Consider the following 26,027-nt stretch of genomic DNA (forward strand, 5'->3'; position numbering starts at 1 on the left):
CAGGAAGAGAAACCACGGTAAATAAAGTCTCCCACTGCCGGCGTTTTTTCTTTTTTTTGACATTCCTTCGCAACCTTTTTGTTTGAATATGAAACAAGTGTACTATTAGCGAGTCTTCAAATTTAGTTTTCATAATGGAAAATGTGGTGAAAGAAGTGTATTTGCCACTGTACACTGGTTAGCTTAGCTCGTTAGCATCGGGGCTATATCCAATTTGTGGGCTGAGCTTGCCTGGCAACTCGGTCTACTTATTTAAAAACTCGGAATTATATATTGTATATATTTTCGTGGTCGCGTTGACAAACGAAACACTTAAATAAATAAAAATAGCTATGTGTTTAGTCACAGCTCCCTTGTTAGCTAGCTAGGTATCAGTTGCTAACTTACAGTATAGTTGTCTTCTCCTAATACAAATTGGACTCCAAAGATGGCCCAAGAAGAGTTCCCTTTACATTTCCTAGTGTGGCACAATGACTATCAGCAGCTCGACCGTGAGATGCAAAAAACAGAGGTTAGCTTTCTTTTTGCCTCTTGCTGCCTTCTGCATTGCACTGACATTTCTCGCGTGCCGGTTCTGCAGCATCAGAACCTGAAGCGTTTGGATCCGAGAGGGCGCACCCCGCTGGAGCTTGCAGTGTGTCTGGGTCACCTGGAGTCCGCCAGAGTCCTGCTCAGATACTCCGCAGACCCCACTCATTGCAACGCGCAAGGATGGACGAGTGGGTGATTGCAAGAGTCACGAAGGGAAACGAATGATCAGGGATGAAATTGTTTGGGGTTTCAGTTCTGCAGGAGGCGGTGAGCACCGGGGATCCAGAGCTGGTTCAACTGGTGCTCCAGTACAGAGACTTTAAACGGGCCACAGAACGCCTGGCGGGCATCCCGGAGTTGCTTAGCAAACTCAGACAGGTAACATACAACACAAATGCAGTAGGCTCCCGGGATATATACTCCTCACCTTACGGTGTTTTCGATCTACAGTGTGGATTTTTGTGCGCCTCTTTATGGCATTTTTCTCACTACACGACGTCAAGTCATGATTATTTGTGACTCCCTTAATTACAATAAGTCTCAAAGGGCTACACGGACCCATACCTGTCAATCTCCAGGGCTCCGTGCCCTTACAAACTATCGTATTTTCCCTTACAAAATTCAAACGTGTTTATGTAGTTTAACATGTTATATTGTACACATGTTTCGTTATATCATATGTATTGTTAATTAACATTTTGTTGTGAGCAGGGTTGGGTAGGGTTACTTGAACTGGATTACTTTTGGATTACTCCTATACCAAATATGCTAGTAAAAGACAAAAGAAACTAAATATGAATAAAATGATGACTCACAACACGTGAGTCTCCTGGCTTTGATCTCTTTGATCTCCGGCAAAACGAACATCAAATGCGACAGAAACAAAATGAAAATAAATCCAAACAGCTTGCCATCATCATTTTTGCTGTTCCGTGTATTCCGTTACTCCCCAAGCCTGCACAAAATTGAGTCATTTTATTTATATTTAGTTTCTTTTGTCTTTTATTAGCATATTTGCTATTGGAGTCATCCAAAAGTTATTGAAAGTAATCCAGTTAAAGTAACCCTAGCCAACCCTGGTTGTGAGACTGAGTTGCTCGACATGAATGAGGTTTATTTTTTTTAAAAGTTCAAAAATGAAGTCGCTTGGACATTCACTGTAGAAGGAAAGAAATACGTGCAAATAGAATTAAGTAGAGTTTTCTTATTCTAATTAGGAATTCATTTTTTGCATGAAATTATTGTTGGTAATGTACTGATTAAAGGGATAACCACAAACCTGACTCTTTTTGTCATTTTCTCCATTTATACTTCCTTTTTTTCTTGACTTCTTTATACAACAATAATCATTTGTAATATAATGCATCAAAGCAAGTGAGCCGTTGAGTTGAGCCGAAAAAAGACGGTTCTCTAAAAAGAGACGGACTTCCTTTCACTACATAACTACCACATGAAATCCGAGGCGGAAGACGCATGCGCACAGTGGCATCAAACCGCTCGCTTTGTTTGCAACGAAAAAAATTATTCAGAGCTAAAGGCTATCGCTGCGAACTCTATAGGTATGTGTTGTGTATGGTTTTATATTTATTGATTGACCGTTCAATCCTCTCCATTTTCCAGGCGCGGGACTTCTATGTGGAAATGAAGTGGGAGTTCACCAGTTGGGGTATTTATTTTTCATTATCTTTTACCATTAGCCGTACCACTTATCCTCATTAGGGTCGCAGGGGGGCTGGAGCCCATCCCAGCCATCTTCGGGCAGTGGGCAGGGGACACCCTGAACTGGTTGCCAGCCAATCACAGGGCACACGGGGACAGACAACTCATTCGCTCATTCACACCTAGGGACAATTTGGACCGGCCAATTCACCTGAAATGCATGTACCATCTCTTCAAAAAAAATGTGCCTTATACCCGAATAAATCCGCTACTTACAATGAGTTGTACGGTTCTTTTTCCAGTGCCTTTGGTGTCCAAAGTGTGCCCTAGCGACATTTACCGCGTATGGAAAAGTGGCTCTTGTTTGCGGGTGGACACGACCCTCCTGGGATTCGAACACATGACCTGGCTGAAAGGACGGAGGAGCTACATCTTTAAGGGTGGAGGTTTGTGAAGTTCTGCTACTTTCTTCAATATTCACAGTACCCACAAATCGAGCAAAGCCCTTGATTTTTGAATCCAAATTGAACACGGCAAATTCGGTGTAGTGGTAAGAATCCGTTTTGTGTCCAGACAACGGTGCGGTGGTGATGGAGGTGGACCACGAGAAGCAGGTGGTGTACACGGAGCCTCTGGTTTTGTCCCCACGGGACGCACCCTCCTTGCTCGCCGCCATGCTGCCGTCGCAGGAGAACACGGCGCAGAGGTTGACCTCGCCCGTCGTCTCCACGCACATCAACACCAGGAACATTGCCTTTGAGAGGTGAAGAGAACATTGCTAAAATTCCTTCTATACTGTCTCAGTCTGATGCGGAAATTATAATTCACGCGTTTGTTACCTCCCGTCTCGATGACTGTAATGCACTACTCTCTGGTCTCCCGAAGTCTAGAATCAAGTCTCTTCAGCTGGTACAAAATGCCGCAGCGAGGCTTTTAACTAGGACAAAAAAGTCTGATCACATCACACCGATTTTGGCTAACCTGCATTGGCTCCCAGTTAGCCTTAGATGTGATTTCAAGGTTATCTTAGTTTTATACCAAATCATGCATGGACTTGCTCCCTCTTATCTTTCAGATCTGATTTCCCCCTATGTCCCGGTCCGAAGCCTACGTTCTGAGAGTGCCGGTCTTCTGGTGATCCCAAGAGCAAAGAAGTGTTCTGCTGGTTCGAGAGTGTTCTCCATCCGGGCACCGGTGCTGTGGAATGCTCTTCCCCCTGAGATCCGATCTGCAACCTCAGTGGAAATGTTTAAATCCAAGCTTAAAACTCACTGCTACTCTATAGCATATGAATAACCTACTCTTCTCGTCGGCTCCAGAGCAGGGGAATGTATAAAATTCTGAAAAATAGTCTGTGTAATATAGTGTAATAATCTGTGAAGCCCTTTGAGACTCTTCGTGATTTAGGGCGATAGAACAAACATTCTGTCTGGGGCCAGACTAGTAGATTAAAGAGAAAGAAAAAGAGAAAACTAAATAAGAGAAAGAGGGAGGCAAAAGGAGAGAGGTCGGGACAAAGAAAGAAAAAGCGGGAGAGAGCGTGAGAAACAAAAGAGATAAAAAGAGAAGTTGTGAGAGAAGGGGAAAGAAAGGGAGCGGAAGAAAGAAATCCAGAGAGAGAAATAGAAAGACAGAAGGAGAGAAAAGGGAAAAGAAAACGCGAAGAGAGAAAGAGAAAAGAGAGAAAAAGGAAGTTAGAGCAAAAGAAGTTAAAAAGACACAGAGAAAGAGACAAAGAGCAACAAAGGAAGAGAAAAAGAGAGACACAGAGAGTGAAAGACAGAGACGGAGAGTGGGGGTAAAAGGGGTGGAAAAGAGGGAGAGAGAGCGAGAGAAAAAGAAATACAAGTACAGTGTCTTTGTTCGAGGCACCTTTGTTTGGCAACATTAAGTTGACCTAGTTCAACCTGCAGCTTGTTTTTCTCTTGCGCTTCTCTGAGTGTTGTCTCGCGGGCCAGATTCAATCCCTTAGCGGGCCTGATCCGGCCCGTGGGCCGCCTGTTTGACACCTGTGTTGTAATGGAACATAAAAATACTGGAATAAGATAAATAAGATGAGATTGACAAATTAAAATGCAATTTTATTATGAGCACTTACCTTGTAGGAAGTTGGTGAGCAAGCACGAGAGACTGTTGATATTATTCTAGTGGTAGAATCTGGTCGAAACTTGGGATTTTCTCGATTGTCTGGCGAGATTTTCGCTCGAAAGACCTCTTATAGGTTGAATTTCTCCTTACTAGAGTAGTTTGTCAATGTGTTGCAAGCTATCCATTGTTTAACCTGAGTGACAGGAGGAAAATTCGATAGCCTTTTGAAAAAGCGAGAGACTGGGTTAAGAGCCGCCCGTGATTTTGTAGACTGTGTTGATGACTGATTACTCCTGTCTGCTGCCTATGTTTTAGGAACAAGTCCGGCATTTGGGGCTGGCGTTCCGAGAAGAGCGAAATGGTCAGTGGGTACGAGGCCAAGGTGAGACTTTCTCAAATTGACTCCAACGGAGGAGTATCGTTCCCAGATTCCGCTTATCCATTTTCCAAATCTATTTCAAGGTTTCGAAATTTACACTCGAGGTTTTCAATTTCCATCATTCGAGATTGTCTTTATTGTCATTGACGTAAAATGCCAATGACGTTTTCTTTGCAGTCTCGGTATACAGCGCTTACAAAGGAAGTTCACATTTAAAAAGGGCGTTCATAACAGGATAGAATGAAATATATGAATGAAAACTTTATTCGAAAATTAAAATATAAAACTGAACAAAAACAATAACTCGACAACAAAATAATGTTACATAATATGTTCGAAAAGGGGTAGTAAGAAGTAAATGCTTATATTCCCTACCCCTTCATCTTCCCTCTTAAATACACCAATGATATAACAACAATAGAAATAATATTGATAATAACAGTCATGATATAACAATAGCAACAATAAAACAAAATTAACCCTAGACGGACTATTCCCAATCTCTCGTATCACCCATTTTCTACATCTCTATTCCGTTTTTTTTTTTAATTTAAATTTGAACAAGTGAATAGTTGGACATTGTTTGATCTTGTCTTGTAAATTGTTCCTAAGTTTAACTCCACACACAGACACACACATACTTTTCCTGGTGGTTCTCACCTTTGGAATGATGAATTTACGACAGCCCCTTAAGTTATTATTTACCTTTTTCCGAATGAATCATTTATGGATGTTTTCTGGCACTATGTTTTTGTTGACCTTAAATAGCAGTTCTGCAGTGAAAAAAATTACTAAATCGTCCAATTTTAATCATTTGGACTGCAGGAATAAAATATGAGTATGATCTGGATATCCTACCCTGTGTATGGTTCTCATTGCACGTTTTTAGAGGATAAAAAGGGGCTGGAGTCAACTTTTGGAATGATTGCCCCAGACTTCTGCACAATATGTGAAGTATGGCAGAACTAGAGAACAATATCATAAATAAAATGCATTATAGTTTAAAATGAATTTGGCTTTATTCATTATTGAAATGCTTCTAGATACTTTAGTTTGTAAGTCTTTTCCAGCTTAATTTCTTGTCTATGATGACCCCTAAAAACTTACTTTCTGATGCAGTGTCTGTTGCAGCACCATCCATTTTTACTTTTACCGATTACCAAAGAATATTACTTTGGTTTTATTTAAGTGTAAAGATAATTTATTGATACCCATCCATACTTTTAGATTAATTAATTCACAATGAATACAGGTTACCAAATTAATATAGTTATCATTTGAATGGAAAATGTTAGTGTCGTCTGCATATATTACTATTTTCAATAGTTTTGAAACATTAAAAATATCGTTAATATATAAATTAAATGACTTTGGATAGAACCCTGTGGTACTCCGCAACAGATGTCCAAGTATTCAGTTGACAACTCTCCCATTTTTACATATTGCTTCCTCCCCGTCAAATAACTTTGAATCCATTTTAATAGTATATTATGATTAATTGTATCAAAGGCTTTTTTTAAGTCAATAAATATACTGTATATATATGTAACCGCGGTGTACGTGTCCCACCAAAGATCCACATTCATGCTGGACTGGATGATGAGGTTTTTATTATTACAGTTTCTGCAAATGGATGAGTCACAACATTAGCTTTTTCTGCTGGGTTTGATCTCTTTGATCTCTTTGATCTCTTTGTAGTACTCTGGTAAAACTGACAACAAAGCATATCAAAGAGCTGTCTTTTCACTTTACAGAAAATACATTTTATAATAATAATAATAATAATAATTTCCTTGTATTGTCATTCTGTGTAACAATGTACACAGAACGAAATGTCGATTGCATCTGACCCGATGCAGCCGCAGCCAAGAGAGGGCGCCGCCGACCACTTTTTAAGTCTTAGGAATGACTCGGCCGGGGCGCGAACCCGAACCTCCCAGTCTCAAAGCGGGCGCCTTACCATCTAGGCTACTGAGCTGGTAGAATATCACAATACATTTATAAATCTTTGCATTTTAACAAGATACTTTTAACAAGAGATCGTATAGTGGATTTTTAACGTTTACAATGAATTCAACATGTTTTTCTTTACTCTGAATTTTAACCAACATCATCCTTTTTTAATGTATATGAAAAATAGGAATAAAAACAATAATGAGTATAAAAATGGGTACAATTTACCTGCAAATGGATGAGTCACAACATTAGCTTTTTCTGCTGGGTCTGATCTCTTTGATCTCTACAAGGGGAATTAATATTTAGTAAAACAGAAACAAAACGAAAATAAACCTAAACAGCTTGACAATATCAATCACATTACTATGCATGGTGAGAGATTTGTCAGCTGGGGTTATAAAGTTTAAAATTAACTTATTTTGTGGAGCACCAAAAGATATGTCTTACCTTTGTAGTACTCTGGTAAAACTGACAAAAAACCCCGCCTCCTGGTCACATGTTAGAAGCCAAAACCAAACCCCACCCCATACCAGCAGATGGCACTGTTGGACTCAGCATTGCAGGACATTTACCAAAAACTATACACATATTTTAGCAGGAATTTCAATAAAATAAAAGTTATTATTACACCCGTTACATATATATATAAACACAAAAATAAAAGCCGGTGTACATGCATATACATTTTTTTTCAAGATGATTCTGAGTTGTACATGTACACCACGTTGCGACTGAGAGTAAATATTGCGCAGTTTTGGAAGACATCTGCAGCTGTATTTGGCCAAATGCTGGATTTTGATATAGCCTCTTCTATTTATTTTTATTCGGTGTAGCCATAATGTATTCAATGAAGATAATGCTACTTAATAAGAATAAGTGATACATTTTTCTCAGAAAAGGCATATAATGACTTGTATCGTGATTTCATAGTAACATATTTTAATGCCGAATTTTTGATTCCAGCGACAACATTTTAAATTTATTTTCAGGTTTATAGTGCGACCAATGTTGAGCTGGTAACTCGCTCGAGAACGGAACATCTATCGGACCAGGATAAGTCTCGAAGCAAAGGTAAGCTTACAAAAAACGTTTATTATCATAACATGTGTAAAACACATTTTATATACCGTAAATTCCGGACTATAGAGCGCACCTGATTATAAGCCGCACCCACCACATTTTAAGAGGATAACCGCCTTTGTTCTTACACAAGGCGCACCTGTATATAAGCCACATGCGCCCACATTAAAACATGTAACACAATCACAAATTTAACCCAAACCCGATTTTGAGTTCCGCGATTGTAACTGAATATGAAGTACACAGTTCAAAAACCACAGCCGGCAAAATGAACGGAACATGATACCGGTAGTTAAGGTTTGATGCAGACCTGCAGAGTCCGGGTCCTGTTTAAAATAATCCAAGGGAAAAAAAAATATATTTCCAAAGGTAAGGGTGGGAAAAATATATATCCACTATTGTCCGCTGCGTCCACAAACACATCTCACCTTTACTCCACTACCCGTCAGCCCCCGTTGTTTTTGCCCCTTCTTTTTGATTCGCCCGTGGAAAACATATCAGAATAAGTCTCTAAAATAAATACATGACAAAAATATACAGTTGCAAATACATATTATACATGGTTACACATATTTTCAAAGAAAGTCGGTACACTGAGAGAGTTTTCAAAGATTTAATAATAATATTATAACTTTCATCCCAAACCGTGCCTGTGAAGGGTAGCAAAACGCTACTAGCAACAGGCTCGCAACACAGTAAACGGCTCTGTTAAAAAAAACATACCGTACTTGTAGTAATCGCGGTAAATCTTCCTCCTTATAACTGACGTCATCAAAGTCGTCTTCCCCAGTATGGGAAAGAGACTATGTCATATATACGTCGTCCCACGCTCCCTTATTCAGAAACACGCTCGCAAAGTAAAGTTTACGTGCAGCAGCTCTGTTTCCTTCTTTATCGGACTGCTCGATTGCGTTTAGCTTGAAAGCTGCGTCATGTGCCTTTCTTTTTGCAATTTGCATGGTGAGGATATTTCTACGCTAATTTAATTTGTGCACAAGCTAAGAAGTTGCAGTCTTCCTCGGCGCATATATTCCACCGGTCTAAATCTTACCTTTTGTACTCGAGCGCCGCTGGCGGCCGTTAGAAAGATTACATAAATTGGCCGCATCACTGAATAAGCCGCAGAGTTGAACGTTTGGGAAAAAAGTAGCGGCTTATAGTCCGGAATTTACGGTATTCATCTGATAACAATTTGTTTTGATTAATATTTGACCTTCAGGTTCGAAAACTCCGCTGCAGTCTTTCCTGGGAATCGCTGAACAGCACACGGCTCAAAATGGGGTAAGCTCCATTCCATACAGTTGGAATACCAGATCACGTTAGCCATTTAGCTCGCTGCTAGCTGCTCCGGGTGAAAAAAAAGCTCGCTTCCTCTTCCACGGCCTAGTTTTTTGATTCAAGATTTCGATGTTTCCTTTTGCAATATTATACGTGCCTTTTTATGTGTTTCTCCTGCTCGTGTGAAGTTCATAGTTTAACAGATGTTACAGTATGTCACAAAAGTAAGTAGACCCCTCACATTTCTGCTGAGATTTCATTATAGTGTTTAGTATAACAATACCAAAAAAACATGGCTTTGATACAATGAAAAGTCGTCTGTGTGAAGTGTCAATTTATTAGGTTCGAGGCACAAAACAGCACCCCTGCAGTGAAAGCGGCTCCAAATCAGGACGAAAGAGCACTCCACCTGGACTCATCTGACGTGAGGAAGACCCTGAGAAGGGTCAACACAAGGAAGGCTCCAGGCCCGGACAACATTCCGGGGCGGGTACTTAGGGAGTGCGCCGATCAGCTGGCTTGTGTACTAACAGACATTTTCAACACCTCGCTAGACCAAGCCAAAGTACCATCATGCTTCAAATTTGCCAACATCATCCCAGTGCCAAAGAAAACCCAGATCTTATCACTCAACGATTACCGGCCCGTTGCACTGACTCCTATCATAATGAAGTGCTTCGAGAGACTGGTTAAAGAGCACATCACCTCCAGTCTCCCCTCTTCATTCGACCCCTTTCAGTTTGCCTACAGGACAAACCGCTCCACCAGGGATGCCATCTCCTCTGCGCTTCACCTGAGCCTGACACACCTAGAGGAGAAGAACACCCATGTGCGGATGCTGTTCCTGGACTTCAGTTCAGCATTCAACACCATCATCCCACAACATCTGGTAGACAAAATGGGGCTTCTGGGTTTCAACACCCCCCTGCGGAACTGGCTGCTGGACTTCCTCTGTGACAGACCCCAATCTGTGCGGATAGGTCAGAACAGTTCAGATGTCATCTACCTCAGCACGGGCTCCCCCCAAGGCTGCGTCCTAAGCCCCTTGCTGTTCACCTTGATGACACACGACTGCGCCCCTAGGTCCGCCACAAACCACATCGTGAAGTATGCTGACGACACAACGGTGGTGGGCCTCATCAGGGATGACAACGACCTGGCCTACAGAGAGGAAGTGGAGCAGATGGTGGGCTGGTGCAAGGACAACAGCCTGGTCCTGAATGTTGACAAGACTAAAGAGATCATTGTCGACTTTAGGAAAAACCAGCCCAACCATGCCCCACTTTGCATCAACAACAAGGCTGTGGAGGTTGTCAGCAGTATCAAGTTCCTAGGGGTGCACATCACAAACAAACTCACCTGGTCCGTGAACACTGCATCTCTGGTTAAGAGGGCACAGCAGCGCCTGTACTTCCTGCGGAGGATGAGGAGAGCCCACCTGCCCCCACCATCCCTCATCACATTCTACAGGGGCACCATAGAGAGTATCCTGACCAGCTGTATCTCTGTGTGGTGTGGAGGCTGCAGCGCTACCGACTGGGGTAGTGTGAGGAGGGTAACGAGGACAGCGGAGAAAATAATCGGGACTACACTTCCCTCCATTCAGGACATTGGCCAGAAGCGCTGCTTATCCCATGCTAAGAACATTACCGGGGACCCCTCTCACCCCCATCATGGACTATTCACTCTGCTAGCCTCTGGGAAGAGGTACTGCAGTGTGCGGTGCAGGACCACCAGGCTCCGCAATAGTCTAGTCCCCCTGGCCATTAGACTGTTAAATGGTCAATCTAACATATAGTTAACTAAAATCTAAACGGCTGCTAATTTGACTTTTGCACTAGTGGCAGTTTTTTTATAGCTTGCCACTCCTTGCACATTTGATCTCTGCACTATTGTTACTTACAGTGTTATTACTTACAGTGTTATTGTTTACAATATAATGGTACTGTGTACCTGACTTGTTAACCTGACTGCCCATCTTGCACATCTGGTTAGCGTCTCTTCTTGCACTATCGGCACTATGGTAAATAACACAATACAGCTTTATTTATATCTGTACACTGAAGGACACTGAGGGAAACTGTGGGAGTCAGATCCATCGACATTTCGTTCTGTATACACGTGTACTAGAATGACAATAAAGTAGATCTGAATCTGAATCTGAATCTGAAAAAACTGAAAATGGAGCTATCAATAACTAAACCCTTTGCAACAAAAGAGAGTATATCCTAAACTGTAAGTTACTGAAGTGTATGGTCTGAGTACTTCCAGACTGTATCGTGGAGCAGCTCGAGCAATATGTCCCAAAATATGTAAAACAAGATGCAGAGGAGTCTTGGCGTGAGAGGGAGAGCTCGTTTAATTATCTTCATCAGCGTACAAAACAGAGATCTCATTCGTTTTCAGAGACAATTGGCTTTTTATATCCTAAGACAGCATCTCGTATTACTTTAGCCCGTCCCCCTCGCGATGACGCACGTGTTTATCTCAAAATGCACGCTACCAGACAGAATGTTTTGTCCTCTTTCGATTCTCCCAATTTCCAATAACTTTTGGGGTCGGCTTGACTGCATGTTCCCCCCCAAGTAGAACTTGGCAAAGAAGAATGTTATTCCTTGGCAGCCCAAGGCGATTAATAATAACATTCACTGACATTTACACTCGGGAGAAACAAGCCGGGAATTTCCCATTTTCAATGCGTTCTCCTTATGCTCGACTCCAATAATCCACAACAACTGACCCCCCACGCCTTCAATCTCTGAGGTAATGCTGACACGACTTCTGCACCTATTTTATTTAGATAGCATTTGGATGTGACGCTGTGCACGTTCACTCTGCTTCTTTGGACATCCAACACAAGCCTTGTTGTGACTGCATCCTGCCTGTACGGCAGCTCAACTCCAGGGTGTTGGCAATCTTCTTCTGGCCTTGGGCTGCCTTGTGTAGTGCCACAATTCCTTATTAAAATCCCCAGGGAGTTCCTTGCCATGGTTTGCCATCTTAGGAGTTTTAGTGACCTGTATGACCGCGTGTACTACAAATTGAACACACTTGCCCCCTATTCATACCTGAGACCAAGTAAGAGTAACAATTCACATGGTGTTTTAGAGGGGAAAATGACGAGCAGGACTTTGTTTAGTGTCTTTGGGGTGTACTCAATTTTCTTGCCAAGTGTTTAGTTATTGATGGCTATATTTTGAGTGTTTGAGAGTAAAAATACATTTACTTTTCTCTATAAGCTTTACACAGACTTCTTTTCTTTGTGTCAAAGCGATGTTTCTTCAGTGATGTTCTATTAAACATAATGAAATGGGAAGGGTGTACTCACTCTTTGACATACTCTAAAATAAAGCGAGAAGACACCAGTAATGAATTTTGAGATGTGAAGGAGAACAAGGGAGCATATAAATCCTGTTTTAAAGGTCCACCTCTTTGGGGCCCGTAGTAGTTATTAAGAATACCCTAGGTCACATGTGTCAAACAGGCGGCCCCCGGGCCAGATCAGGCCCGCTAAGGGATTGAATCCGGCCCGCGAGACAACACTCAGAGAAGCCCAAGAGAAAAACAAGCTGCAGGTTGAAATATGTCCACTTGATGTTGCCAAAGCCAGGTGCCTCGAACAAAGACACTGTACTTGTATGTATTTTTCTCTCTCGCTCTTCCTCTTTTCCACCCCTTTTCTCCCACTCTGTCTCTTTCACTCTCTGTCTCTGTGTCTTTTTTCTTCCCTTGTTGCTCTTTGTCTTTCTTTCTGTGTCTTTTAACCTCTTTTACTCTAACTTCCTTTTTTCCTTTTCTCTCTTTTCTCTTTCTCTCTTCCTACCCTTCGCGCTTTCTTTTCTCTTTCCTCTCCTTCTGTCTTTCTATTTCTCTTTGGATTTCTTTCTTCCTCTCCCTTTCTTTTCCCCGTGTCTCACGACTTTTTATCTTATCTTTCTCACACTCTCTCCCTCTCTCTCTTTTTCTTTCTTTGTCCCGCCCTCTCTCCTTTTCCCTCCCTCTTTCTCTTATTAATTTAGCTCTCTTTTTCTTTCTCTTTAATCTACTAGTCTGACCCCCGACAGAATGTTTCTTCTATCGTGTGGCCCCCGAGTTCAAATGAAATTGACACCACTGGCCTAGGTTATGTAAAGTAGAGCTGCTCTAAAAAGTGTGAAAATCAAAAAACAGGGGGCGTGATTGTCCTCCCTTAATAGAATAGAATAGAATATAGCTTTATTGTCATTGTTACAAAATGGGTTGAACATATTGTGAAAACGAAATTGGACGTGGCACTCCAGTTTCACATTTTACAGTGAGGATGAAAGAAAACAAAGAAGATAAAGGAACAAAGAAGATAAAGGTTATAATTTACAATATTTTCACAAGAAAGTGTGGGCATGTAGGATGTCACATACAGTTTTGGGATCGTATTAGTGCGACCACTATGATGAAACCAGTGACCACGAATAAAACAACCTAAGCATGATAAGCATTCTTCATTGCAAGTGATGATGAAATGAAATGATCTGCATTTCTCTAGCGCTTTTCAAGTCAATGACTTCCCAAAGCACTTTACAATGTGCTCCACATTTCCCAATAGCGGCCTTGCAGCCATCTAAGGCGCTAACCTGCTTATTGGGGGTATTAGGGGTTCAGTGTCTTACCCAAGGACACTTCGACATGTAACACTGACAAGCCGGGATTCGAACTGGGATCCCTTGATCCCAAGACAAGCGCTCTACCTCCTGAGCTACTGCCGCCCAAAACATATGCAACACCGATTTGAACAAATGTATAATAAGCATAAATTGATCATCTTATCAGTGAACCACTTCCACCAGCTCTGACCAACCCCAGATATTGGTTCTTTAAGCCGCTCCGGCTGAAATGTATTCAAGAAAATCCAGAAGTAGGCTCAGGAGTCCTGCCAAGTGCTATCTTTCGGACTATTTTGGTGTGTCTTCTTCTGACGTGATGCAACTCCATTTTTCTTGTGCTGCTCTCAGTTGTGTCATACACGGCCCATATTTAGAGAGTTACCGTATTTTCCGCACTATAAGGCGCACCTAAAAGCCTTTATTTTTTTCAAAAGCTGACCATGCGCCTTATAATACAGTGCGCCTTATATATGGATCAACATTAAGTCGCAAAGTCTTCCAACTAACTTGCAGCCGCCGACTCGATTTTCCCCCGAACGCCAAGTTGTCCGCGGTGTATGCTGGGATTTTATTTACCGGCGTTTCATTGGCTAACCAATGTGTCAATCATCATTTGAATCGATCACTATTGGCTAAAGTTATTCGGAGGTCAAGGGGCGGATCCTTTTTATCATTTACAGGCTGGCAATGGCTTAAACGGCAAAACAAAGCCTGCAATTGGCCGAAAAAGATGAATGTGTATAGCACGTGGTTGATGGCATACAGAAAGCATTTTTTACTATACTGTATTTGTAAATATTTTATTCTCCTGGATTTACTACATTCACGGATATAAGAGGACCATGGCGGCACATTATTATTAAACACAACGACTTCGGTGAGCTACTCCGGCTAAATATTATCCCTGTATCTGGTTTCAGACTGAACTCGATGTTTTTGTGATAAGCGGTGCAGATCATGGATGGAATGGAGTGTCTATTTTTAAATTAAACTCAATTCCAAGTGTTTATTGTCATATGCACAGTAAAGTTGCGAGCGAAAAAGAAAATAGAAACTAAGGAATGGTTGGCATTTCTTGAATCCCAAGACTTGAACCTTCCGAATGATGGAACGATGCATTTGAGTGACATCGTACGGACACCGCATCCGCACGTGTTCTCGACACGTATTTGCGTCTTTGCAAGCTTTGGGAATGTTAAGGGGGTAATAAGTTGGACTGAACCATCTGACTGTTTTGTCCACGTTCCCATTGTAGCACCTTATAATCCGGTGCGCCTTATGCATGTCAAAAATAGGACCAAAAACTATTTTTTCGGGGTGCGCCCTATAACCCGGTGCGCCTTATAGTGCAGAAAATACGGTAGATAAAAACATTTTTGATTGGGCTTTGAAATTAAAATGAGAAGACACAGAAAAGGACTAACTTCCGGTTTGTGGCTGTAGAGCAACGTGTCGCAGCTCGCCAGCCCACACAACCCCACGGCCATCTCGGCCCAAGAATACTTCGATCCCGACTTCGACCTGAACGGCCGTGACATCGGACGGCCCGTTGAACTCACCAGCAAAGTTCAGAGGTACCGGAGGCTGTCAATAGAGTCATGTCATGTTTATTTGTTTGGCTCTTAATCACAAAGAGTCTCAAAGGGCTGCACAGATCAAAGACTATTGCAAATCACAGACTATTATGACACCATCACCTGATACTGTGAACATAAAATCTAGGTTATTCATATGCTATAGAATAGAAGTGTGTTTTAAGCTTAGATTTAAACATTTCCACTGAGGTTGCAGATCCAATCTCAGGGGGAAGAGCTTTCCACAGCAGCGGGGCCCGGATGGAGAACACTCTCGAACATGCGGATTTCTTCTTGGCTCTTGGGATCACGAGTAGACCGGCATTTTCAGAGCGAAGGCTGCGGACCGGAACATAGTGGGGAATTCAATCTGAAAGATATGAGGGAGCAAGTCCATGCATGATTTTTGTATACTACCAACAGAACCTACAAATCACATCTTAAGCTAACAGGGAGCCAATGCAGGTTAGCTCAAATCGGGGTCATGTGATCCAACTTTCTTGTCTTAGTTAAAAGCCTGGCTGCAGCGTTTTGTACCAGCTGAAGGCTCTTGATTTTGGACTTCGGGAAACCGGAGAGTAGTGCATTACAGTCATCGAGACGGGATGTAACAAATATGCGAATTATAATCTCTGCGTCTGACTGAGACAGCATTGGGCGAATTTTAGCAATATAGCGAAGATGGAAAAAAAGCTGTTCTAGAATTATTCTTCACGTGTGTTTAAAAGGACAGATCGGGGTCAAATATGACAGCTAAATTTTTGACTGAGTCACTCTGAGTGATATTGCATTCGTCAATGTTCAGAGCCGTTTTTGAGAACAAGTCGTGGCATTTAAATGGACCAAATAAGTAACATTTCGAAGTTGAGTGACATCCATTCTTTTACCTCAGTGAGGCAGGCCTCCAAATTTCCAGTTTAGTGTGGCAGATTCCTCCATCGGAAGATATAGTTGAGTGTCATCAGCAATGGAAACTGATTTTATACTTGCGAATAATATCACCTCATGGAAGCATGTCAATGCTGAAAAGAAGGGGGCCAAGTACTGAACCCTGCGGAACACCACAGGTCACACTCAAGGGCTCAGATGTCATTTCGCCATATTAAACACTATTTCAATTTGATTAAACTAAATTGAAACTATGAAATATTGAAATAGAGGAGCGAGACTGCGAAGACAGACTGGTGCCTTTCCTTTCCAGGTTCAAGGCCAACCTGTGGCTGAGCGAGACGCACCCGCTGTCCCTCTCCGAGCAGGTGACGCCCATCATCGACCTGATGGCCATTTCCAACGCCCACTTCGCTAAACTGCGAGACTTCATCACGCTTCGGTTGCCTCCGGGATTCCCCGTCAAAATAGGTGGGGGCGCCGTCCCCCTCCACCGGGGTCCCCCACCCCCGGGGTCCCCCTCTTTACTTCTTCTGACGCCGCCGTCTGGTTCCTTCAGAGATCCCGCTTTTTCACGTGCTGAACGCCAGAGTGACTTTCGGGAATCTTTGCGGCTGCGACGAGCCCGTGGCTTCCGTCACCCTTCACCCGCCTGAGAATTCCGAAGAAGCCGGTACGTTCGCTCACCCTCTCCGAATTATCTTAATTCCTCGCCAAATCGCGGTTTGACTCCCGTGTCCTCGGTGAATCTCAGATTATGATATCAATACTGTTCTCCCCGGATAGAAGTTCTAGCAGTATCTTGTAGACCGGGGGTGGGGGGTGTCAAACTCATTTTAACCCGATTGAAGAGAGAGTGTGAGAGAGTGAGAGTGAGAGCGAGTGAGAGAGAGTGAAGGGGAAAGCGAGAGAGAGATAGAAGGGGACAGCAAGAGAGAGACAGTGAGAGTGTGAGAAATAGAAGGGGACAGCCCTGTGACTGGCTGGCGACCAGTTCAGGGTGTCCCCTGCCCACTGCCTGGGGGTGGCTGGGATGGGCTCCAGCCCCCCCGCGACCCTGATGGGGATAAGCGGTATGGCTAATGAGATGAGCAAGAGAGAGACGGTGAGAGCGTGAGAAATAGAAGGGGACAGCAAGAGAGAGGGAGACATAGAAGAGGAAAGCAAGAGAGAGGGAGACATAGAAGAGGAAAGCAAGAGAGAGGGAGAGACGAAGAAAAGGAGGAGGAAAAGAAACAGAGAGAAAGAGACAAAGTGGAACAAATAAAGAGACAGTAAGACAAAGACTGTGAGAGACAGACAGGGAGAGAAAGACAGTAGAGAGACACAGAGAGAAAGACAGTGAGAGAGAGAAAGACAGTGAGAGAGACAAAGAGAGAGGGAGACGGTAAGAGAGAGAGAAAGACAGTGAGAGTGAGAGAGAGTGCAAGAGAGACATAGATGGGTGAAACGAGAGAGAAAGAGAGAGAGACATAGAAGGGGAAAGCAAGAGAGAGGGACGAAGAAAAGGAAGAGGAAAAAAAAACGGAGAAAGAGACAAAGAAGAACAAATAAAGAGAGAAAGAGACAGAGACAAAGAGGAACAAATAAAGAGAAAAAGAGACCTAGAGAGTGATAGAGAGTGAGAGAAAAGGGGAGAGAGAGAGAGAGAAATACGTTTGTGAGAGGCACCAGGCTTTGCCTACATCAAGTGGACATATTTCAACCCCCAGCTCGTTTTTCTCTTGCGCTTCCCTCAGCGTTGTCTCGCAGGCCGGATCCAATCCCTTAGCGGGCCAGATCTGGCCCCCGGGTTGCCTGTTTGACACCCCCGGCCTAAAGAGAACGTCGAGGGATAAAAACGCCATCGATTTCTGAGATTCCAGCTTTTCTCGCGTTCCAATTATTCTTTAGCTTTTTCTGAAGCAATAGTTCTGAGCGAGTGACTAGAGAGGGAAACCCATTTTGACTTTTCCCGGCAGGGGAGTGTCCCCCCCCGTTCCGGTGCGAAGTGGACCCTTCGGTTTTCGAGCCCCCCGCCGACTACAGCACCCTGGGACCGGGTCGCAGCGAGCCCATGAGGGACGAGGACGACAACCTGCTTCAGTTCGCCATTCAGCAGAGTCTCCTGGACGCCGGCACCGAAAGTGACCAGGTACCGTTACCCGAGTTCCCAATTCCGCAATTTTGGGATCCCGATATCGGCCGCATGCCCGCAGGTGACCATCTGGGAGGCCCTGACCAACAGTCGGCCCGGACCTCACTCGCCCCTCTATGAAGAAGACACGCAGCTGGAGAGGTCAGCTCTGATTATTTCATGTTTTTTCATGTCTTGCTTTCATGTTTTGTGCTGTTAGGGCCATCACATCATGTTCCCTGCTTCCCTTGTTTGATCTTTACAATTCATTGGTACATCCAACATGTCCAGCTGCGTCTTTCTTCCTTGTTGTACGGTTGTATCCGTGTCTGAGTGTGATTCTTTTCATGTTTTGTGCAGTAAGAGCGAATTAATGTCTCAACATATTTAGTGTTGGCTTCAATTCATGTTTTGTTCAGTTAGAGCCAGTTAGTGGTCCAGCGTTACATTTCAAGGCCTCATTCTTACGGCGCTGTCATTATGTTTCTTTAACATTTAGTTCTGTTAGCTAAGTAATGTCCCAATTTATGCTGTGTTCTGGGTGCTTTCATGTTTTGTGGTGTTAGGGCCATCAGATCAGGTTCTCTGCGTCCCCTTTTTTGATTTTTACAATTCATTGGTACATCCAACATGTCCAGCTGCGTCTTTCTTCCTTGTTGTACGGTTGTATCTGTAACTCAGTGCATTTTCCTTTCATGTTTTGTGCAGTTAGAGCGAGTTAATGTCCCAACATCTTTAATGTTGGCTTCGTTTCACGTTTTTTTCAGTTAGAGCCAGTTAGTCATGGCCTCCTTTTTCTTATGGCGCTCTCATTATTATTTTTTCCACTCGTGAGGACCTATTCCGTGTTTCTTTAACATTTTGTTCTGTTAGCTAAGTCATGTCACAACCTGTTCTGGGTTCTTTCATGTTTTGTGGTGTTAGAGCCATCACGTCATGTTTCCATGCATCCCCTGTTTGATCTTTACAATTGATTGGTACACCCAACATGTCCAGCTCCGTCTTCCTTCCTTGTTGTACGGTTGTAGCCGTGTCTGAGTGGGTTTTCTTTCATGTTTTGTGCATTTATAGCGAGTTAATGTCCCAACATATTTGGTGTCGGCTTCCTGTCATGTTTTTTTCAGTTAGAGCCAGTTAGTCATGGCCTCCTTGTTCTTATGCCGCTCGCATTATTTGTTCCACTCGTGAGGACCTATTCCGTGTTCCTTTAACATTTAGTTCAGTTAGCTTTGTCATGTCCCAACCTATGCAGTGTTCTGGGTTCTTTCATGTTTTGTCCAGCATTGTATTTCTTGGTCTCTTTGACATGGCGCTCTCTTGTTCCGTCCACAGGTGGGAATATTTCTAGCGTCATCTTATTTTCATGTTTTGTTTAGTTAGAACATTTTGGTGTTGCGACATTATGTAGTGGTTCTATCCACACATGAGTGTCCTCTTTTGTGTTTTGCTCAGGTAAAAATAGTGTGTGAACCAAAAAGTTCTGCGTCTCCTTCTTTTGTGTTTTGTTCAGTTTCAGTTGGTTAGTGTGGCAATATTATGGATGATGGTCTTTCTTGTTATTGTATCAGTGTGTAGAAAAGTCTTGCATCATCTCCATTCATGTTTTGTACAGTTTGAGCCAGTTTGTACCCCAATATATGTGTTTTTGGCTTTCCTTTCACGTTTTGTTTAATTAGCACTTGGTAGCGTTCCAAGACTGCGGTTTATGATCTCGTCGTCATTGTGAGATTTTATGTTTTGTTCTGTGAGAGCGGGTTGCTAAGGTAGTTACCTTATCCATGCATGATTTTGTATCTTATGTTCAGTTGTTGCTAGTTAGTAACCCATCAAATGTCGCGTTGTCTTACTTTAATATTTTGCTCAGTTAGATTTAGTTGGTGTTGCCGCAAGGATGTACAGTCGACTGTTAGTGGAACTCTGTTGTCGTTCAATTCTGAAGATCCCAATAAACGTTGTTGTTTGTTTCTGTTCCAATACCAATTCATTTTCTTTCATATTGTGTTCCTTTAGATTTAGTCGGTTTTTCAACACGTTGTTGCAGGAATGCATCGTCAAGCTTGCGTTAGTCAATTTGATGTCTTTGAATTTCGTATATCTTAGTAAATTTCCTTGTTTTGTTTCTGTACACTATCCGATACAATTCATTTTCCGTCATGAAAACCTAGGCCTCCTTTCTTTCCTGTTGTGTTCATTTAGATCTAGTGGATGTATTAACAGGTCGTTGCAGGAATGCATCGTCAAGCTTGCGTTCAGAGTCAATTTGATGTCTTTGAATTCCGTACATCCTAGTAAACTTCCTTGTTTTGTTTTTGTACACTATCCGATACAATTCATTTTCCGTCATGAAAAACTAGGCCTCCTTTCTTTCATGTTGTGTTCATTTAGATCTAGTGGATGTATTAACAGGTCGTTGCAGGAATGCATCGTCAAGCTTGCGTTCAGAGTCGATTTGATGTCTTTGAATTCCGCACATGCTAGTAAACTTCCTTGTTTTGTTTCTGTACACTATCCGATACCAATTCATTTTCTTTCATGAAAACCTAGGCCTCTTTCCTTTCATGTTGTGTTCATTTAGATCTAGTTGGTGTTTCAACAGGTCGTTGCAGGAATGCATCGTCAAGCTTGTGTTAGAGTCAATTTGATGTCTTTGAATTCCGTATATCCTAGTAACTTTCTTGTTTTGTACCCGAACTCTTTCTGTAAATAGAACTTTTTCCATTTTTCATCTCCATTTACGGGATCTTCTTCTCCCGACATCACGAGGTTCTTGACCCGGTGCAGGAACACAGATTCCTTTCTTCTCTTCCCTTTTTCCCCTCAAGAGCCATCCAAGAGTCTCTGTCCATCTCGTTGGCAAGCGGGCAAGACGGCACGCGGGCCCCCGTCCGGCTCCCGGCCGACTCCCCGTCGGACCCCGGGGCCCTTTTGGGGGCGGGCACCGAGCCCCCCTCCACGGTAGGCCGCTTCCACCCAGCCGGCAATTTTGACGAGCAACTGCGGATGGCCATGGAGCTTTCCTGTCGAGAGCAGGAGGAAATCGATAGGTAAAGTCCTTTCTTTCTTTTTTTATCGAGGGTGGGGGATAATGGATAATAGATTTCGTTCTCTATGGCACGTCCCGGAGAAGAAAAATAGGGGGAAAAAATTCATCCATCAATCGTCTGAGGAAGGGGGGGTGACCTTTTTGTTTTCCTTTGTCCTCATGTAGGTTTTAGATCAGGGGATGGTGTCATAATAGTCTGTAGTCTGTATAGCCATTTGAGACTGCTTGTCATTAAGGGCGTCACAAAAAAACATGACTTGACTGTACTTGACTGAGGTTTTGAGTTTTTCCTTGCCCTCATTTCGGTTTTAGATCAGGGGATGCTGTCATAATAGTCTGTGGTTTGCAATATTCTTTGATCTGTGCAGCCCTTTGAGACTCTTTGTGATTAAGGGCCAAACTAATCAACATGACTTGACTATCTCACTACCTCTAGTAATAATAAAGATTGAAAATAATATTCCTATAATAAGGGTAGTTTTGTATGGTTTGCTCTTCTTTTTCTCATGTGACTTTGTTTTCATTTCCATCTTTATTGTTCCATTTCTTTTATTTTTTCCCTTTTTCTTTTTCCTCTTTCGAATCTATTTTTTCATCCTTTTTCTTGCTGTTGTCTCTTTTTTTTATTCCTTGAGTTATTTTTCTATATTTTTCTTTCTTTCCCTTTTCACTCTTCTTCATTTTGTTTTATTTTCTTTATTTTAGCGTCCCTTATTTTTTTTTTTTTGTAATACCTTCTTTTGCATTTTTTCCCTTCCCTTTTCTTTATTGTTTCTAATCCCTTTTCTCCTTTTTACATTTTATTAACCATTTATTATTGTTACTATTATTTTAAAAGCTTTTTTCTTTTTCTTTTTTGTTTGCTTTTTTCCATTTCTTTTTCTCTTTTCATATTTGATCTTTTTTCCTTTGTCTTTTTGATTTTGATGGATTCCCTTTCTTTTCCTTTTTTCTTTTCATGTGTTACATTATTTTCGTTTTTTTGTTGCTATATTTTCTATTTTTTGTTTGCTTTTTTCCATTTCTTTTTCTCTTTTCATATTTGATCTTTTTTCCTTTGTCTTTTTGATTTTGATAGATTCCCTTTTCCTTTTTTTTCTTTTCATGCGTAACATTATTTTCATATTTTTGTTGCTTTTTTTTCTATTTCTTTTTCCATTTGCCGTTTTTCTTTTTTTTGGTCCTTTTTTAAATAATATTTTTACCCTTTTCCTGTTTCTTTTTTTTGGTCTTTTTTTCTTATTTTGTGACATTCTTTTTTTCTTATTCTGTGACATGATTTTCATATTTTTCTTTTTCATTTTCTATCTTTGTTTTTCTTCCTGTACATTATTATTTTACTTCTTGATTATGAAAGTCACAAGATGGTCACAAATACCGGTAATGCCCACCCTCACTAGTCCTAATGGTTTGACAACATTACCAGTACTTGATATCGGTTCTTATCCATCCCTAGTGAATTTTATCTTTATTATAATGGATTTTAAGTTCGAGTTTTCCGATCCGTTCCATCCGGATTAGTCCTCATACTGAACCGTGAACGCTTCAGACGAGTCTAATGTCGATTTGCCGATTTTATCTGCAGGAAACGTAAAGAAGAAGAAGAGGAGCTCGAGAGGATCCTTCAACTGTCACTCACCGAGAAGTAATGTCCACACAAAAAAAAACTCTTTAATTTATTTCATTTTCATTTGCAAACACAGAAAAATCAAGTTATTGCAGATGTTTTATTTATTTCTTTACAAGTATGAAGAACGAGTCAGTTTAACTCGAGAATGAAGGAGACAAAAGGAAGTTTTTTTTTTTATTTCATAAATATGAATCCTTATGATATATTTTGCCGAGTGTGCTGTATTTAAAGAGCAACAAGAGCTCTTATTCTTTCAATCGATTCGAAATATACGGATGGGGGGAAATGAGTAAGAAAATATTGAAATATTTGTTGAATTGCTCGTGTTTTGGGGTGAAAAAAGAAACAATAATAAAAAAAAACAACAACAAAGAATCCTTTGAATGCTTTATTTAAGATCAATCGCTCATTCAGGATAACCCAGATGACTCCATTCCCCAGCCGCTTCCTCCAGCTCGAATGGATCCTGAGACATTCCCAGGACAGTTGAGGGACACGTGTCTCCTGCCAGTGCTCAAAACACCTCACCAGGGAGGCATATGAACCCGATACCCACACCACCTCAACTGGCTTCTCTTGATGCAAATTTCTGACTGATTTCAGATTTCACACCCCTGTTTTCATCCAGCAGCCCCAACAAGGGAATCCAGACTTCCCGATCCCCAAACACCTCTTTCACCTTATCTGATCCCAAAGCGCTTTCAGGCCACTCTCCACTGTGTCCTGGGTAGCCCTCGGAGTCTCTTACCAGCAAGATATGCCCAAAACACCTCACCAGAGAACCGTCCGAACCAAATGCTCAGGCCACCTTAACTTGACTGCTCTCATCGTAGATTTCAGCCACTTCACCCATGTCCCTTAACCCAGACTACCTGATATCCAGCCACTTCATCTACCTCATCCAACAGGATCTCAAAGTGCTCCCTGGTTAGTCAAGACACACACTCCAGCTTGTCCTGGGTCGTCTTCGAGGTGGGGCATACCCGGACGAACTTACTCGGGAAGCATCCCAACCAAATTCCCGAGCCACCTCAACTCTCAAAATTGATTACAGCCTTTTCTCCTTCCTTTTCATTTAGCAGCTACAGCAAAGGAACCCAGACTTTCATTACATGTAGCTCATCCGATCAGATCATGAAGTGCCAGGGAGGCATGCCTGAGCCACTTCAACACAGATTTCAGCCTTTTCAAGCCCCTTTTCCTTCATCAGCCTCACAAACCAGACTTCCCAATCCTCAAATACTTCATCTAGGTTATCCGACACCATCCTGAAGGGTTCCCATTGCAGTCCGGCAACACTTAACCATGTCCTGGTTTGTCCTCAGGGCGGGGACACGCTTGGAACACTTCACAGGTGAGGCATCCGAACATGGAGCCCGAGTCTCTTCAATTCGGATTTCAGCCTTCTGACACAACTTTTCATTCAGGAGCCTGAGCAATTTTGAAGTGTACCAAAGTGTCCTGGGTCGTTATTGGGCAGAACATGCCTGGAACATCTTGCCAGGGAGGCATCCGGACCATATGCCCAAGTCACCTCAATATGGAATTCAGCCATTTAGTCCCCTTTTCATTCATCAGTCTGATAAAGGGAACCCAGACTTCCCAATCCCCAGCTACTTCATCTGAAGGGTTCCCAGGCCAGTCCAGCAACACTACCGCATGTTTTGGGTTGTCCTCATGGCGGGGAATGCCCAAATCTGAATCCGATGCCTGAGCCACCTCAATGCAGATTTTAGCCTTTCCCACTTCTCATTCCATCATGTGGTCAGGTGGGTGAGAATAATGAACTGGTTTTAGGGATTTATAAACAAGGAAGGAGTAAAATATGTCATTGTCCCTCACTACTTCATGTATAAAAACAGTCAAACTCAAACCCTGAACAGGTAATAATTGAAAATGACAGAAATAAGGTTAATATATAATGTATATATTATGATTATGTATCAATATATACACAGCAATGGTGGGCAAACTATTCCCCATCCAAATTGAATCCAGTTCTCCTTACCATGAGTTTTTGCCTGTTTGTTGGAGTTTCCTTTAATCCTCAAGGAACGATGACAAGTTAATGCAATTTGGTCCATTAGCACAACAACAACCACCGAAGCCAACACAAAAAGACGTCTTCTCACATCTCTGTTGCATATTGGCACTATTCTCCACCTTCCGGTTGCCCTGTAAGTGTTTAGAAATCTTGCAACACATTTTATGTCACACTGCCCTTGTTCCGGTTTTCTTTCAAGGCTATAGTTGTAGAAGAAGTATTATCTGCTCGTCTATGTAATTGATACTTTTCTAGATCAAAGGTGGACAAACTACAGCCCAGGGACCACATGCCAGGCTTTCTTTATCCGGGCCGCCAAACGAAAATGGTTGAGATATAGTGACATATATATATATATATATATATATATATATATATATATATATATATGATAGTAGACAAATTACTACTAACAAAAACACGGTGCCAAACTCTGTCCCTATTGTACCTTCGTGTGTCCGCCACAAAAATACTACTACAAAACTAAATATCAAATTCACTGCTTTAAAACCGTGACTTTGTATTATTTTGCTTTCAATCCGAGAAGAAAAAAACCTAGAAATTCTATAAAATTACTACTACAGTGACAAAAATACTACAAAATTCAACTAAAGTTATATTATCAAAATAATATGTCAACAATTCTACAGAAATACTACTGAAATACTATTTTGGAAATGTATTCTATAAAAATTCACTTACAGTAATACTGTAATACTAAAAAATGTACTAGAGAAACATTACTGCAGAAATACTACAAAAGTATTATGATCAAAATACTGCAAAAATACAACTACAGTAATGCTACAAACATTCTACGAAGGAATTACTACAAAATAAAACTACAGTTATACAATGTTTTACTATAGAAATACAGAAATATTGTAGAAATACTACAAAACTTCTACTACTACTACTACAGAAGTATTATATTTTTATTATTTTTACCGTCATTTTCTCCTTTTTTCTCATTCATTTTTCTTTGTTTACTTGAGAAAAACATTTTTTCTTTATCCTTTTTTCTCTTTTGTCTTTTAAAAAATAGTGATTTTTCTATTTTTGGTACCTTGTATCATCCATTTGCTTTTTCCTCATTTTCTTTCATTTCCTCTTTGTTTTCC

The 26,027-nt window shown here is 41.7% G+C and overlaps 1 protein-coding gene across 1 annotated transcript; it reads left to right on the top strand.

The window, feature by feature from the left end:
* ankrd13d (ankyrin repeat domain 13D) lies at positions 1–23,237 on the top strand. The gene is made up of 16 exons (XM_088343945.1): positions 1–511; positions 581–719; positions 785–909; positions 2,152–2,197; positions 2,493–2,636; positions 2,764–2,953; positions 4,594–4,660; positions 7,603–7,684; positions 8,913–8,974; positions 15,055–15,185; positions 16,387–16,544; positions 16,633–16,746; positions 18,035–18,207; positions 18,272–18,351; positions 21,012–21,233; positions 22,818–23,237. Exons 1-16 carry the CDS (start codon positions 428–430, stop codon positions 22,879–22,881), a joined length of 1,881 nt encoding a protein of 626 aa, XP_088200071.1. The 5' UTR covers positions 1–427; the 3' UTR covers positions 22,882–23,237.
* Positions 23,238–26,027: the final 2,790 nt, after the last annotated feature.

This window comes from Urocampus carinirostris, chromosome 9 (genome assembly GCF_059441175.1).
Source record: "Urocampus carinirostris isolate Australia breed hairy pipefish chromosome 9, RoL_Ucar_1.0, whole genome shotgun sequence".
Classification (NCBI taxonomy): domain Eukaryota; kingdom Metazoa; phylum Chordata; class Actinopteri; order Syngnathiformes; family Syngnathidae; genus Urocampus; species Urocampus carinirostris.